Source organism: Physella acuta, unplaced genomic scaffold (assembly GCF_028476545.2).
Source record: "Physella acuta isolate Inbredline_101_S28 unplaced genomic scaffold, ASM2847654v3 ptg000120l, whole genome shotgun sequence".
Lineage (NCBI taxonomy): Eukaryota > Metazoa > Mollusca > Gastropoda > Physidae > Physella > Physella acuta.
Window position 1 is genome coordinate 65554 of NW_026731640.1, and position 17751 is coordinate 83304.

The window sequence follows — 17751 nt, forward strand, 5'->3', positions numbered from 1 at the left end:
TTGTTAGTCTGTTGAATCTTTTGACTGATCTATCTTTGTTACTTTGTTAGTCTGTTGAATCTTTTGACTGATCTATCTTTGTTACTTTGTTAGTCTGTTGAATCTTTTGACTGATCTATCTTTGTTACTTTGTTAGTCTGTTGAATCTTTTGACTGATCTATCTTTGTTACCTTGTTAGTCTGTTGAATCTTTTGACTGATCTATCTTTGTTACTTTGTTAGTTTGTTGAATCTTTTGACTGATCTATCTTTGTTACTTTGTTAGCCTGTTGAATCTTTTGACTGATCTATCTTTGTTACTTTGTTAGTCAGTTGAATCTTTTGACTGATCAATCTTTGTTACTTTGTTAGTCTGTTGAATCTTTTGACTGATCTATCTTTGTTACTTTGTTAGTCTGTTGAATCTTTTGACTGATCTATCTTTGTTACCTTGTTAGTCTGTTGAATCTTTTGACTGATCTATCTTTGTTACTTTGTTAGTTTGTTGAATCTTTTGACTGATCTATCTTTGTTACTTTGTTAGCCTGTTGAATCTTTTGACTGATCTATCTTTGTTACTTTGTTAGTCAGTTGAATCTTTTGACTGATCAATCTTTGTTACTTTGTTAGTCTGTTGAATCTTTTGACTGATCTATCTTTGTTACTTTGTTAGTCTGTTGAATCTTTTGACTGATCTATCTTTGTTACTTTGTTAGTCTGTTGAATCTTTTGACTGATCTATCTTTGTTACTTTGTTGAATGTTTTGCCTGGCTGGTCTGTAGAGAGCTGAGTGAAAGCAGGCCCAGCTGTTTGATCAATCAGTTCCCTTGTGAGAGTGTACTCACAGTCAAGGACATGCTGGCCATTGTGGCACGGCGAGCAGGTCAAGGTCAACCTTCTTGGCTGCCTGTGACCTACAATCTTCAGACAGAATTAAGACAATTTGTCTCCTACTTCCAGTACAGGCAACACAGGTAAGTCTGTCTGATGTCTGTCTGATGTCTGTCTGGTGTCTTGTCTCATGTCTGTCTGGTGTCTGTCTCATGTCTGGTGTCTGTCTCATGTCTGTCTGGTGTCTGTCTCATGTCTGTCTGGTGTCTGTCTGATGTCTGTCTCATGTCTGTCTCATGTCTGTCTGGTGTCTGTCTGATGTCTGTCTCATGTCTGTCTGGTGTCTGTCTGATGTCTGTCTCATGTCTGTCTCATGTCTGTCTGGTGTCTGTCTCATGTCTGTCTGGTGTCTGACTGGTGTCTGTCTCATGTCTGACTGGTGTCTGTCTCATGTCTGTCTGGTGTCTGTCTCATGTCTGTCTGGTGTCTGTCTCATGTCTGTCTGGTGTCTGTCTCATGTCTGTCTGGTGTCTGTCTGGTGTCTGTCTCATGTCTGTCTGGTGTCTGCCTCAAGTAGCACTTGATTTAGACCTTTATACAAATGATGTGCTTTATGGTGTGCTCTAGAAATTTGGGAAACCACTGGATCATCAAACCCTGGAATTTAGCTCGTGGCCTTGACACTTGGGTGACAAAAAACTTGAACCAAATCATTCGCCTGACAGAATCTGGACCAAAGGTAAGAACTTAAGTGTAACTAAAAGTATGACTGCTAGCACCAAAGATAAGAACTTAAGTGTAACCAAAAGTATGACTGCTAGCATACGACATGACTGCCAGACTATGACCAAATGTGCTGACGGCTGTTATTTCCTACACCAGGTGGCATGCAAGTACATAGAACAGCCAGTCTTATTCTACCGCCAGGACATCCAGTCTAAGGTCAAGTTTGACATCCGCTACCTTGTTTTCTTGACAGGAGTCAAGCCTCTTCGGTTATATGCATACCAAGTCTTTTGGCTGAGATTTGCAAACAAGTAATTTTCTTTTCAAAAATTTTTTAATTCTTTAGCTACAACTAATACAGCTTTTTTAATGGGAGACATCACCAACACAACTGTTCATCGCTGAAATTACTACTTCCGGTCAACGTAAGTTACTCAAAATTTGACAGATGGCAGAGAATTAGAGCTTTTACTTACTACATGTGAAATTTCATTTATCTATCTGAAATAGTACTCAAGTTTTAGGCTTTTGAAAAATTGAAAGAAAAAGTTCCACTTCCTGTTATCGGAAATGGCTGAAAAGTTGATACAGAACTACAAATTTGATATAATACTTATTATATATAAAATTTCATGACCTACTGGTACTACATAGTGCACCCCTTAGAATTGTTGACCTACTGGTACTACATAGTGCACCCCTTAAAATTGTTGACCTACTGGTACTACATAGTGCACCCCTTAGAATTGTTGACCTTCTGGTACCACATAGTGCACCCCTTAGAATTGTTGACCTTCTGGTACTACATAGTGCACCCCTTAAAATTGTTGACCTACTGGTACCACTAAAAAAAATTTTTTTTTAACTTAAATACTTTAATAGCAATATTTAGTTTGCATTGAATTTATTTTTAAATTACCCCCACTAGCATAATTATTAAACATTTGAATTTATTAGTTTTATTTGACCCTACTGTTATTAAAATGAATCAATTTTTTCTAGGAATATAAGCGAGAATATTATTTGACATTGATCTGCTTATTAAGTTTTAGCAGTATTTAAATATTTTCTTCTTTTTTTTATATATGCAAAAGAGTAAAAACTTTGCTGACTATCAAAAACTTTAAGTTGTTACATAAATAAACCTACTCCGTTACTTATAGTAAGACATCAAAAAGCCAGTAAAATCATGGCATATGTTGTTTACTTTAGTAGATCTAGAATCTATAGCAATAACAGAATGACTGACACACTAATTGGCTGCTTATATTACAAATATATATATGTGTGTGTAGATATAGATATATATATAGATATATATATATATATATATATATATATATATATATTGCATTTGTGTTTAGGTGTTGTGCTAGCGATTGTGTTAGCAATAGTGTTTGTTTTATTTGCTTTTGTGTTTGCATTGTTTGTTTGTGTTTGCATTGTGTTTGCGTTTTCTTTTGTGTTTTTTTCTTGTGTTTATGTTTTCTTTTGTAATTGGTTTTGTTCTGTTCCCAAGTTCGTTTATTTAAAAAAGATTCACCGTATGCAGCTATCTATATAATATATATATCTATCTGTATATATCCATATTTATATCTATAAAATATATATAAAGAGAGAGATAGATTGATTAATTTGTATGTCAGAATCACAAGATCAGAAAATCTGCTATTGTTATAAAATTTAAAATGTGCAGTTATATAGAGAAACAATTTCTTTTTTAAATTAATGTAAAAGCTAAATTGTATTTAAATTTAAAGATATTTATTCAAATATAGATTCACTTAATAAACGCCTATAAACTAAGTGGTTTTCAAATATGGTTCTGAAAACAAAGAGAAAATTGCCATTTGAAAACTGAACTGGATTACTCTAACAGCTTTCATTTGTTGCTTCTGTTATTAGATTCAACATTAGTCCTTTTCATCAGACAATCTTCCTAATAGATAGCTACATCTGTTCTTTTATTATCTATTGTTCATCATGGGCCACCTCAAGTACAAACATTTTGTCTTGGCCAATAATGGATTCCCCCCCCCCCCCCTCCCCACTCAACTCCCTTTAAGCCAATGAAATAATTTTCTGTCTGAGGCCCTACAGCCTGAGTGACCTGCATGACTATGAGAGACATTTCACTGTGATGAACTATGTGGAGGGGGCTGAAACTAAGCTCAAGCAGGTGCACTATCATGAATTCATCCCACAGTTTGAGGAACAAAACCCTGGATATAAGTGGCAAGACGTACAGGTCTATGTCATTTCAGTTGAGCAATCCTTGTCTTTAGTTGTATCTTTATCCAGATTTTAAATGTATCTCTATCCATGTGTTTAGTTTTATGTCTATCTGTGTGTTTAGATGTTTGTATGTCTATCTGTGTGTTTAGATGTTTGTATGTCTATCTGTGTGTTTAGATGTTTGTATGTCTGTGTGTTAAGATGTTTGTATGTCTATCTGTGTGTTTTCCTCAGACCAAAATCTTGCAGATGTTCAAAGAACTGTTTGAAGCAGCCACATCTGAGCCCGCACCTTGTGGCATAGCTCCGTCCCCCCAGTCCCGGGCCATGTATGCTGTTGATCTCATGCTGGAGTGGGAGACCACAGCAGCAGGTACAGTCAAACACAGTGTCTCAACCTGGTGGCCAAACATCCAATGTCTATTCTGGTGGCCAAACATCCAATGTCTATTCTGGTGGCCAAACATCCAATGTCTTTTCTGATGGCCAAACATCCAATGTCTATTCTGGTGGCCAAACATCCAATGTCTATTCTGGTGGCCAAACATCCAATGTCTATTCTGATGGCCAAACATCCAATGTCTATTCTGGTGGCCAAACATCCAATGTCTATTCTGGTGGCCAAACATCCAATGTCTATTCTGATGGCCAAACATCCAATGTCTATTCTGGTGGCCAAACATCCAATGTCTATTCTGGTGGCCAAACATCCAATGTCTATTCTGGTGGCCAAACATCCAATGTCTATTCTGATGGCCAAACATCCGTCTTTTCTGGTGGCCAAACATCCAATGTCTTTTCTGGTGGTTGTCCAGTTAAATGTAAGCTGGTGTGCTCAAAAACAAAAAGGTAGATTACCAATTGCTACTTGCTGTAAAGCTTTTCCTAAAGCTAACGAGCAGAATCACTTCTTGGGGGTGAATTCACATACATTAAGAAATCCACAAGTATCACTACAAGGAGGGACATGTTCATCTAGTTTTCCGTGATGTTTGACTAGGATTTTCATGTGAGTTTCAGCAGCAGCAAGTGGTACAGGTGGTGGCTAACAGTTTAAAAATAGAAGCAGATTCAAAATATTGGTATCAGCAGATTTGGACAAACTGGTACATCTGCCAAAAATCTTTTCAAGTCATATCCCTGATTTAAAAAAAGCTTTTTTTTTATGGGGATTTTTTAGTCAGGTGGGAGAGCGCTAACAAGGGGAGGGGTGGGGGTGTAGAACAGCAACCAATCTGAGAAAGCTCCAGAAGAAATCCCATTTGTTCTGGGGTGAGCAAAGGTTATGGAAGGGCAACACAAAGCAGGCTAAAGTTAGAGTCAGATACTTAGTTGTGTTAAGCCCTTCAACTTCAGTAGAGAATAACAAATTTATTCATTTTTCTTTTTAGTAATTCACTCTCAAAATAATTGCTCTGAAATGCATTCAGTAGTAAGTATCTGCATTTTCTTAACATCTGCAGCTGCTCTCAGGTGTGAAAGCAACTTTGCGTTAGCACAGTTAACTGTGGTAATGGGTTGAATGAGAGAACTAATATCCTCTTGTTGAGTTTGATGGGGTTTTTAAATTCATTTTTATGATAAATTTGCGGATGCTTATGAGATAATAGTGTTGCGTTATATTTCAATGACCACTCTTTGACTTTACATGACAGAGTTGCCTTTTGATTTGCAGGTGATCAGACCATTGAGCCAAAGATTTGTGAAGTCAATTTTAGTCCAGACTGTGCCCGAGCTTGTAAATACCACCCATCTTTTGTCAATGATGTCTTCAGTGTACTGTTCCTTGGCGACACCCACCAGAAACATGTGATTGAGTTGTGATTCATCGTTTCAATGGAAGATGCGAGTTGTCTGTCTTGTGAAAAAAAGAATGACACTAAAGAACATTCAAATTCTCTCATGTTGAAAAAAGTGTTTGAACTTGCTTTTTTATTTAACTAGTATGTTATCAGTTCTAAGAAGTTTTGTTTTCAAACTCTTTGTGTAAGTTGCTTACTTAAACTATCTAGTGATACAATTAGGTGCTCTTACTCAATTGAACCAACTGCATTAGCTTTCACAAACATGAAGGTGACACAAAAAAATGGTACAAAAAATTTTATTAGACAAGAATATAAGAGTCAGTCAATAATCAATTCATCCAATGCCCAGTCTTCATAACTCCCATCTGGTAAATATCTCCTGATGATAAAAGGAATTTTTCTTGCTCTGTCAAGAGTGAAACAATGTATCAATTTTATCATTGACATGCTGGGGTTACAATTTACAAAAATGAAGACAAAAATATTTACTTAAGCTCTTTCATGGCTATGGCGAGAGGGTCAGTTTCTCCTTCTAGCTCCACCATCACAGGGGCACACATCCTAGGAGGAACATTTGGCATTAACAAAATGACAGATATCAAAGAGTACCATTAGGAGTCATGTGACCCACAGATATCAAAGAGTACCATTAGGAGTCATGTGACCCACAGATATCAAAGAGTACCATTAGGAGTCATGTGACCCACAGATATCAAAGAGTACCATTAGTGACCCAATCAAAGAATTTCCTTTTCCTGATGACATTAATAGTTTTTCCATGCTGACCTATGACCCATACATTTCTAAAAGATCAACTTTAGGCATCTACTGACAGGGTTTATACAGCTTTATTCCAGATTGTCCAGCCCCTACAGATGCTTAACTAAGTAGCTTACTCTCATGTAATGATAGGAAATCATTGGACTTATAATTCCTACAGATGCTTTAGTTAACTAAGTAGCCTACTCTCATGTAATGATAGGAAATCATTGGACTTATAATTCCTACAGATGCTTTAGTTAACTAAGTAGCTTACTCTCATGTAATGATAGGAAATCATTGGACTTATAATTCCTACAGATGCTTTAGTTAACTAAGTAGCCTACTCTCATGTAATGATAGGAAATCATTGGACTTGAAGCCACTTTTCTCAAACCAGTTGTCAAAGAAATATATCTCAGGGTTGCCCATTCCCCCCCCCCCCCCCCAACACTTTAAAGATACATCCAAGTTAACATTCCAATGTTATAAATGAACAGATTGGGATTCCACATTTCTCTAACAGTTTGGAGAGAGAATCCTATCAATAAATATCCATACTTGTATCATTTTATTTTTAGCTTAGCTGCTGTTCAACATTGATGTCCAGTTGTTTTAATTTAGCAGTAGTTACCCCCACCCCTCCCATAACCATTGGGATTGGAATGATCTGTCCTCTCTTCTTTCCCCTTGTCATTAAATGTTTAATCAAAGTAATAATGTAGTACCAATGGGTCGGGCATGTTGCTAAAGAAAGTAAAAAGGGAGGGAAAGTTGAGAGCATCCCATGTATCAACAGCAGGACCAGGAAACCACATAGGTAGCAGTGGGTTTTTTATTTACCTACACTAACATAGGTAGCAGTGGGTTTTTTATTTACCTACACTAACATAGGTAGCAGTGGGTTTTTTATTTACCTACACTAACATAGGTAGCAGTGGGTTTTTTATTTACCTACACTAACATAGGTAGCAGTGGGTTTTTTATTTACCTACACTAACATAGGTAGCAGTGGGTTTTTTATTTACCTACACTAACATAGGTAGCAGTGGGTTTTTTATTTACCTACACTAACATAGGTAGCAGTGGGTTTTTTATTTACCTACACTAACATAGGTAGCAGTGAGTTTTTTATTTACCTACACTAACATAGGTAGCAGTGGGTTTTTTATTTACCTACACTAACATAGGTAGCAGTGGGTTTTTTATTTACCTACACTAACATAGGTAGCAGTGGGTTTTTTATTTACCTACACTAACATAGGTAGCAGTGAGTTTTTTATTTACCTACACTACATGCAGAAATAGAGAATAACCTTTTTTTTTTCTACAACTAACTGTATGAAATCAGGCTATTCTCACATATTTTTTTTGAATGCTTTATTTTAAAGCCTTTAACATAACCTAGGCCCATTCTAAGCAAGGGACCACTGTCTGTGATGCGATGTTTGCTACCTAACAAGCTGGAGAAACTAAAGTTGACTTGGCATTGTAATGACACGGGCACAGAAACTTTTACCCTACCGGTCCTAAACCGGTGAACTTGACTTCATCTACCCAGAGGCGTAGCAGGGGTTGCGGATTGGGTGACACCAAGGCAAAAAATAGCAAAATATAAACAGGAAATGATAATTTCACTGAATGAAATGATTATTTAGAGTGAATTAAATAGTGTTTTAAGAGCAACATCCAGCTGAATTTAAAACCAAATATAGATACAAATCCTTCGCATTATCTGAGCACACTTTAAAGCAATAACCGTGGGGTGACGACTTACATCAACTTAACTTTGCAATATATAAATATGCCTGAGGAAAATGGTTTGGTTGAGAATCATAATAAGCTATATGTTAATCAATGTATGGGGGAGGGGTAAAAAAATTATATCCGGCATAAAAAAAATTGAATACGTATACACATGAGTATACATATACTTACAAGTGCATATGGAATGTATATATCGATATTTTTTTTCCCCACTTACGGGGGAGGGGGGGCGCGGGACAGACAGACACCGACCTCGCTACAGCACTGCATCTACCCTACTGGTCCTAAAGATTGGCTATGTTTACCATATTATTGGTTAACCATTTTTTTCAGTCACATCCCAAAAACGGTCAGAGTGCTGAGACAATTGGTAGAGGTGGTCAGAGTGCTGAGACAATTGGTAGAGGTGGTCAGAGTGCTGAGAAAATTGGTAGAGGTGGTCAGAGTGCTGAGACAATTGGTAGAGGTGGTCAGAGTGCTGAGACAATTGGTAGAGGTGGTCAGAGTGCTGAGAAAATTGGTAGAGGTGGTCAGAGTGCTGAGACAATTGGTAGAGGTGGTCAGAGTGCTGAGACAATTGGTAGAGGTGGTCAGAGTGCTGAGAAAATTGGTAGAGGTGGTCAGAGTGCTGAGACAATTGGTAGAGGTGGTCAGAGTGCTGAGACAATTGGTAGAGGTGGTCAGAGTGCTGAGAAAATTGGTAGAGGTGGTCAGAGTGCTGAGACAATTGGTAGAGGTGGTCAGAGTGCTGAGACAATTGGTAGAGGTGGTCAGAGTGCTGAGACAATTGGTAGAGGTGGTCAGAGTGCTGAGAAAATTGGTAGAGGTGGTCAGAGTGCTGAGACAATTGGTAGAGGTGGTCAGAGTGCTGAGAAAATTGGTAGAGGTGGTCAGAGTGCTGAGACAATTGGTAGAGGTGGTCAGAGTGCTGAGACAATTGGTAGAGGTGGTCAGAGTGCTGAGAAAATTGGTAGAGGTGGTCAGAGTGCTGAGACAATTGGTAGAGGTGGTCAGAGTGCTGAGACAATTGGTAGAGGTGGCCAAGATTGCTTCTAGAGGGTTCAAACAACACCCACTAAATTAAAGGCCAGACATACGCTATTTGCAGTGCACGTGTTCCTAAAACTCTGGCCCGCTCATATTTTGTCATGTACTTGGTTGTTATTCTTTTCTGGGGCTCCACCTGGCCTGTGGCTCCATCACTGATGATCTCCACTCTCTCACCCTGCAACAAAGATGGGAATAAACAACAGGAGAATCTGCACACTGTCCATGTACAGAAACTGGCCTATTTGTGTACAGCTAGAGGACTGGCTTAATATGGCTAGAGGACTGAGCACAGCTAGAGGACTGAGCACAGCTAGAGGACTGGCTGTGTATGGCTAGAGTCCTTTCAGTGTACAACTATCCTTTAAAAACCAGCTATTGGCCAGAACTAGAAAAATGAGACTAGTGGTCTAGCTTGACCTACCTGTTCATGATCTATAGGTTCATCTAATGGCTCATCATCTTCTATTTCAGCTCCATCTTCAAAGCTGAAAATTTTAAAATAATAAATCCCAAATAGGCAATCAACAATTAGAAATATCTTTACATATTCATCAAACATTCAAGAATTCTATAAAGAAAACTGGAAACTACTGATATACTAAAATAGGTTTATTAAAATATGTTTAAAACAACAATGGACATCAGCGAGAAAAGTCTCAAAGGTATTTGAGAGGTCCATAAATTAATTTTAAAATCTTGCACGGCGTAGTTAAAATTAATATGGTTATAAAATCCTGTCTGTCTGGTTTTTTTCGGACTTTACTAAAGATTGGATGTATTTGATGTTTTTAATATTTTCGGTAACTAAATAAAATTTTTAAAAAAGCAAAAAAAAGCAAAAACAATTTGGTTTTCACGTGTAATGGCGACATAAACAATGGCATCCTGCTATTCGATAGGCCACCATAAATTTTATTGTACACATTGTAAGCTAAAAATAGAAAAACTAGGTCATGGTGTTTACATTTGCATTGTTATTTAAAAACTTGATCTGCAAAGTTTTGTAAACAAAATAACTATAAAGTGGGGCTGTCAGAAATCGATCACGGAGCTCCTTTACAGCCAATCAATGTTTGTCTTACGAAAGTGAAACATCGGGTTATAACTTAGGCTTGATGAAAATAAATAGAAATGTAGCCTTAAACTCAACAAATTATTTTCAAGTTCTCTGGATCTGCAACTTGTATAGCATTGATTCTAAAAATATTACATTTCTGAATTAATTTTAGGCTTAAGTTTTTAATAAAATTGTATCTTTTATTATTTTTACGGTCCTAAATCTAAAAAAGCAAATTTTTATTCCATGTCAACAACATTACGGAAGGATTTTCATCAACTCACTGGTGTCCATTAGGAGATTTGTTTGTACATTACAAAAGAATGCTGTTGTTACTGTGTCAAAACTAAAAGCCAGCAGATGGGGATAAAGAAATATAACAATGGTGGCAATGAGATCTACATACGGTGACTACTTTCAACTGGGTATTTACTAATGTCAAAGTCAAAATATCCAAAAACAAATATCATTTCTATAAAAATGAGATGTAGATCTATCTGCTATGGAAACTTTATATAAGAGGAAACTTTTCGAAAATCGAATTTTTAACGCATTTGAAGCTAACCTTTATACAGCGGTAAGACAAAAGCAGAGACAGCATGCAATCAGATCGTAAAACCATCAAAATAACGGGAAAACCATTCGACTTTTTATGTAATATTGGGAAATGGCCTTTAAAACTTAATTACCATAAATTAAAAACTCATCAGTATGCAAAAACCAAATCTCGTGTAATGGGAGATTGTGGGTAATGTTTGCGAACTCGGCCGATAACCCTATTAAGAGAGTTAAGGGGTCGTCCATAAATGATGTCACATTCGTAGGGGGGAGGGGTTAAGATGGTGCGACGTCACACTTTTGAATTAAAAATAAACCGGGAGTGATCTCCCCTAAACTTTCTCGAATATTCTAATATAACACTACATGGGATGGCAACTCGGAATATAGACATGATTTTTGTTTACTTAAACTTTTAAAAATAGAATAAAATCTAGTATAAATTTACATGCGTTTTTTGAGAAATCGGAAATAGCGTAAATTAGTACTTCCGGTCAACGGAAATTACTCAAAATTTGATAGAAGGTAGAGAATTAGATCTTTTACTTACATTTGAAATTTCATTTATCTATTTAAAATAGTACTCAAGTTATAGGCTTTTGAAAAATTCAAAGTAGAAAAAGTACCACTTCTGGTTATCGGAAATCGCTCAAAAGTTGATACGGATCTACGATTTTGATAAAATACTTATATATGAAATTTCATCAACCTAGCTGTAACGGTACTCAAGTAATCGTGTTTACACACAGACAGACACACACACAGACATACGGACAAGATTGCAAAATTATGTTTTTCCGTATCAGTGAGGTGTAAAACGTCGAGATTTGTAAAAATCTCGATTTTATTTTTTTGCACGATTACAAGACTTTCTCTTTACTTCGTATATATACGAGAAAGTGAAAATACAATGTTAGAAAACGAATTTTAGACATTTTGCATTTTAGAAAACTGTTTTAATAAATTGTAATAGGAATTGATTAAAATAATGTATTTTGACAGAGTTCAGACAAGATTTTGGAAAAAAAAATCGACATTTAAAAAAAAATTCAACTGCAATTTTGAGGAGGGTTGTAGGCTAAGGTGCGACATCATTTTAGGGGGGTCTGGCTTTCTGTGATGACGTGTGACAGACGGGAGGTAAAAATCGTCAAAAAAAGCGTGACGTCATTTATGGATGACCCCTAAGGTCATTGAATTGCTGTGTCTTCTGCTAGCCAGCAAAAGCTTCTACTAGATTAATCTAGATCTGGATTCTAGATCTAGTCACTTTGTTATTTTAATATTTTTTATCTTTTTCTTACATAGCAAACGTCATGTTAGCATATTGGGAAAATCTCCCTGATCATTATACAATATACATGGATTTATGGGAAATTATAACCCATTTCTAAATACTCAAGAATTATCATTCTAGGCCAAGTAGTTTTTTTAACACAAGTTATGTGTTTAACTTGTTATGTTTTATTGTAAATTGCATTCGAGAATTGTGATTGGCTTTAAACTTGCATACCAATGTTGCTATTTAAGATATAATGATAAAACTTGACACATTTGTACTCAATGATATAGGCAATAGAAGATTTTTCAGTAATAATGACTTTGCACAGAAAGTTAAAATATGCTAAATTGGCTTAGTTTACTAGTGTACTAGCTATTATTGCTAATTTTTTTAATAAAAAAATCATTTTGAAATTTTCTGTAATCTATCGGTTTAGGTGCGTAAAATCGGCCGACGCTAGTAATGTGCGGAAAAGTTGCCTCATTGTTAATGCTTTAATAGAAGTAAATTGTGATATATTTGTGTCAAATATTAGAGATAACTGAATAATAAACTAAAATCAATGGCTAAATATATCAATATAGGTCAGAAATTAACTTTAAACAGAGATGTTTGCGAGCAAGAGTTGATATAAACATCGGCCATCTGTAAGTAAGAGTGGTTTCCACTGAATCCCTTTTGATCAGGGCGCCCCCCCCCCCCCCCCACATGACTTTGTGATTTAAATGGGAGTCTTCAACAGTAAATAGCCTAACTGTAATTTTAACTTTTTATCATTTGATGAACAAGTAAATCAACCTGAGTAGCTTAGATTTGTCCTACTAGAAATAAACTGTATTTTGGAAATAAGAGCAAGGGGTCATCCCTAAATGACGTCGCGCTTTTTTTGATGATTTTTACCCCCCCCCCCTCCACTCCGGCACACGTTGTCACAAAAAGCTAGACCCCCCCCCCCCCAAATGACGTCACACCTCAGCCTACAACCCCTCTCAAAATTGCTGTTGATTTTTTCTTAAAAAATCGATATTTTTCCAAAATCTTGTCAGAACGCCGTCAACATAGAGTATTTTGATCAATTCCTATTACAATTTATTAAAACAGTTTTCTAAAACGCGAAATAACGGCTAAAATTCTTTTCTAACATTGCTTTCTATGATGCAAAAGTGTGACGTCCCACCATCTGAGCCCCCCCCCCCCCCTCATCACACACCGTCACAAAATTACGGACCCCCCTACCCCCTACAGTGTGACGTCATTTATGGACGACCACTAATACTTGAAAAATTTAAAATATTTCAGCCAAAAAATAGAATTTCAGATAGTTTTTTATTTTATTGCCGGTAGCGTATTTTTTTCCCTCCAGCTTGACACGGTCACGCTGTGTCAGTTTGGGTTCATCTAAGCTGACAGTTGGCCTGTAGTATACTGCTGATGACATCACTAGCGGGTCACACAGAGTTCACTTCATATACCCAACCAGCGGTCCTCCCTCCCCCACCCTGTCGTGGGAAAGAAACTGAAATGCGGGATGGGAGGGTGGTAGTATTACAACACGCATGTAAAAATAGAAAGTAGATCTAGAGCCTATCGGACTGTAGATTCAAATTAGCTGTGCAAAAACTAGATTTTGGCCTAGGCCTACTTGAGATTTTCCAAATTAAAAAAAAAGTCAGGCCTATTAAACAGAGTCGCACACATAGAAAGACGTTAGAAAAAAAAAATTAAACCAAACCCACATGTTAAAGACAGCTTTAGGTCTATATTTTAAAATGTGTGCCTTGTAATGCGAAGAATTGAAAAGGCAGAACACTTTTACCGGGGCGGTCAGATCTGATTACCTGAAATCTAACGCGCCAAAAAAATATTCGCTAAAATTATCGATGCGAGTAAAATTCCAGGACACATTACAAAATTTCAGGAGAAATGTTAAAATTCCAGAATTCCAGGACTTTTCTGTTTTTTTTTTAAATTCCAGGAGAATTCCAGGACATCCTGGAATTTTAGGAGGCCGGGGGAACCCTGGATCTATCTTGATAAAATCTGTTACGAAAAAAAAAAAAACGATAAAATCTCTCCAATTGTAATTTTAACAGACGGAAATGATGCTCGCGCAAAAAAAAAATGTAACTAGATCTATGTCTAGCTTAAAAAAAAACTCTTAAAATGCCCATAAACAGATTATTTAGCGCCAAAAAAAGGCCGTTGAACGAGCATTGTTTAAAATACGCAGCAATGACAAAGGCTAACGGCCGATCAATAAGTCTAAAAAACGACCGTAATTAGGCCTAGCTCTGAAAAAGGTCACTGAACGAGCATCACTGATTATATAAACAAATAGGCCACGCAGCGTTGACCACCGGTCACGAATGCAGCAACTGTCGGCCCACAGTGAAGAAAAAATCAATATACTAATAATAAAAAAAAAGTAAAGTAAAGTTTCCCTTTCAAACCTGACGGTCTATGGGGCAAGTGAAGTAGAGTTCACTTGTTTCTGTGACCTCGGCATATGAAGAGATAGTGTGGTCAGCACTATGCCCAGCCGCCTTTACTTTCCCTAACGTGAGTTAGGTACCCATCAGAGTTAGGTGGACTCAGGGACGGTATACTGACTTGAACCCGGATTCGAACTCGAGGCTTACGGGTTAGCACTCCAGCTCTCTACCGCTAGACCACTCCGTCCCATACTAATAATACTATCATATTATTTTATGCATAGGCCTATTTATTATTTAAAATTAGAATTTGAAATAAAAATATTTATTATGGTCATTTGATTTATGCAGGTGTTCATTATTTCATAAAATGGTATGAATAACATGTAGCGTAGAATTTAATCTATATATATAATTCTCTTCTTCGAGACGTTAGAAAACAAGCTGCAAACGCTCTCCCTACCTCCCCACCCCTACATGGTTTTAGTGAGCTGTGTTCACTCTAAATGTTTACAAGCAGAGCCAACGATTTTAAACGTAGGGGGGGGGAGGAGGGAAGGAAGGGGGGGGGGTTATGGTCCTTAACGAGCTACTTATAGTGTTTTAAAGAAATATTTTCAGTGTCAGCGTTGCTACTGTCGAATTCACAAATTATGAATTATTGAAAATTAGAAACAACTAAATAGCGGCGTATGTTATGCCGCGGGCCGGCTCGTAAATAATAAAATAACTAGATCTAGATTTATTATCAACCAGTTGCTTTTTGTTATTTTCCGATGAGTAAATAAGCTGATGCAATTACCATGGCGGGAATGAAAAGCTCGTAATGTTCAAGAATGCTGTTTCGTCATTCATCTTCCATTTTAAGATAATTTTTAAATTCTCTCTTTTCTCGTCAACCGAGTAAGCTAGATATATAAATGTGGTGTCAAATGTTCTCTTAAGGGGTAAGGAAGTTAATGGTGTATTTAAAATAACAGAATATTTTATTTTAAAAAATCCATAATTCAACCTACATTTTATCCATTTTCATCTTGTGTTAAAATAATGATGACAATTTGCGTGATAAAGAGTTTTTTCATTTGTCGTGGATAGGACCCCTAAAACAAACGTAAAAACCGCCAGAAAACGATGTGTGACGTTTCAGGGTCAGAGGTCAATCCAGCCATCTAAGCAACGAGCCGGCCTACATTATTTGCTACTTGTGTTTTAATAGTTTTTATACAGTTGTTTAAAAACAGCTACATTAATGAAACTTTGATAATTATTATTAGTATTTCTCGCTAACTTTGAGGCGTGGTCGGTTGCTAACAACAATATGGCGTCCGGACCGGACGCATGACTTCCGGCGATTTTTTGGCCGAATTCCAGAGACCTTCTACTAATTAAATTTTAAAATGTTTACCACGCGCAAAATGGCGGGATTTCCGTGTCATAACAACAAACAATAGGTGGCAGGGTTAGATATGCCAGAAAAGCATTTTAAAATTTGGTTTGGAGAACGGAGGCTAAATTCAAAAGTTGGTTTCATTAAAATTAATAGAATTTGAAAAATATCAACTATATAAGTACAAAAATGATCATATAAGTAAAGCATTATTAAGTCTATCAGTCTATGTAAAAAGAAAGCAAATATTGTCGGCACTTTTTTTATAAGATCGGCTCTCATATCACAACCAATTTATTTTTATTTTTTAAAAACCACGTGACCGCTATTTGAGATCACTAGTGAGGAACTCTGGGTGCATGGCCACTTAAAAAGTCTAACCTGATTTGTGGTTTTCTTTACGTTCAAGCTTAAGAAGAGTTGTCATGGAGAGGTGTGTTGGCCATGGCAGTGAGTGTCAATAAATATTAAATTAAGTAATTTAGTTTAAAATGAACTAAAAACTTCAAAATTAGTGCCTAATGGATTAAATATGGATGTCTATTATTCAGTGGTCATGTTTATATTGAAAATTGCATAAATTTTAGATTTAGTAAGAAAAACTAATTATTATTGTAACTTTCAAAACATAAATCCTCTTTAAAATATGAAATAATTACTAAAATTTAATGAGTCACCTTATTTTCACATTACTAGATCTAGTCTCGGCCGATTTTACGTAGATCTAACTAAAACGATAGATTACCAAATTTTCATCCCAAAATGCCTAGGCTAGCTAGAAGATCTCTAGTTTTTGTTTTAATCTTTTCTTGAAAATTCTTGATCTAAATCTAGACCTAGCCTAATCAAAATTGTTTTTTTAGATTAGGGCCTATTCAAGATTGGGTATCGTCGCTCAAGAGATCGAATGTTTACATGTTCTTGTCTGCGGGAGAAAATTCCCAACATGGTTAGATTTAAAACTTACTCGTCCCCGTCAGCTTCTTCTGGATCCATGAGTTTTAACACTAAATCTAGACTAGATCTAGATCTAGATCAAGAACTCTTCTGCACATAAGGTTTGTTAATGAAGTTTTCTAAAAATGTTGAAGCATGATTTAAAAATAGGAATTTTCGCAAAATTAATAATAATAATAGTCTAATAATATTAATATACTAGACTATCCGTTATCTAGTTAGATAACTGTGGGTTTCGGGGGTCATCCATGAATGACATCACGTCTGTCACTAACAGAGTTTCTTCCAGGCATCTCTTCGGGGGAGCGAAGCCCCCCGAAAAAATTTTACCGCCCCCCCCCCCCCCCCCGAACGAATGAAATTTATATAATTTATATAGAAAATATATACTTTTAACAGTGTCCGCCCCCCGAAAAAAGTCTACCGCCCCCCCCCCCCCCCGAAAATTTCAAGTGCCTCCCCCGGAGAAAAAAGTCTGGAAGAAACACTGGTCACTAATCATCACAAAATAACCAGACCCTACGTTCAAAAAGGCGTCACACCTCAGACGTTTTTGTCTTTTAAAAACACTGACTTCGTCTGAGCCTGGGTCTGACAACATAATCTCTTCATATGCTGAGGTCACAAAAACAGGTCAACTCTACTTCACCTGCCCAGCGTCCTCCCAACTCATACATGTTTTTGTCTGTGAAAACACAGATTTTGGCTGAGCGTGGGTTTGACCACACTATCTCTTCATATGCTGTCGTCACAGGTGAACTTTACACCTACCCAACACTACTTCACCTGCCCAGTGTTCCGCCAAGTCTCAGACAACATGTTTTATCTTTAAAAAAAAGATTCCGGCCGAGCATGGCTCTGACGACACTATCCACGTTATATACTGAGGACAAAGAAACAGGTGAACTCTACTTCACCTGCC

At 36.8% G+C, this 17751-nt stretch overlaps 2 protein-coding genes across 17 annotated transcripts in view; one reads left to right on the forward strand and one right to left on the reverse strand.

Moving 5' to 3' along the window:
• The window catches only part of LOC131934898 (tubulin--tyrosine ligase-like protein 12), a 41919-nt gene extending 36241 nt beyond the window's left edge, over positions 1-5678 (forward strand). For all 15 annotated transcript variants that reach the window (XM_059291141.1, XM_059291146.1, XM_059291142.1 and 12 more), the window contains 6 exons: positions 763-954; positions 1439-1550; positions 1694-1848; positions 3632-3788; positions 4010-4148; positions 5451-5678. In XM_059291141.1, coding sequence (XP_059147124.1) covers positions 763-954; positions 1439-1550; positions 1694-1848; positions 3632-3788; positions 4010-4148; positions 5451-5599 — 904 coding nt within the window. In that variant the 3' untranslated portion in view covers positions 5600-5678. The remainder of the gene's footprint in view (positions 1-762; positions 955-1438; positions 1551-1693; positions 1849-3631; positions 3789-4009; positions 4149-5450) is intronic.
• A 164-nt stretch (positions 5679-5842) lies between these two features.
• On the reverse strand, positions 5843-16933 carry LOC131934900 (DNA-directed RNA polymerases I, II, and III subunit RPABC2). 2 transcript variants are annotated; one of them, XM_059291157.1, is made up of 5 exons: positions 16840-16933; positions 9578-9641; positions 9204-9331; positions 6070-6141; positions 5843-5986 (listed from the first exon to the last, which is right to left on the reverse strand). In XM_059291157.1, the coding sequence occupies exons 1-5, from the start codon at positions 16866-16868 to the stop codon at positions 5899-5901; spliced, it is 381 nt and encodes a 126-aa protein (XP_059147140.1). In that variant the 5' UTR covers positions 16869-16933; the 3' UTR covers positions 5843-5898. The 2 variants fall into 2 exon arrangements, with proteins under 2 accessions (XP_059147140.1, XP_059147141.1); XM_059291158.1 differs by lacking the exon at positions 16840-16933 and adding an exon at positions 16618-16762.
• Between the last annotated feature and the right edge of the window lie 818 nt (positions 16934-17751).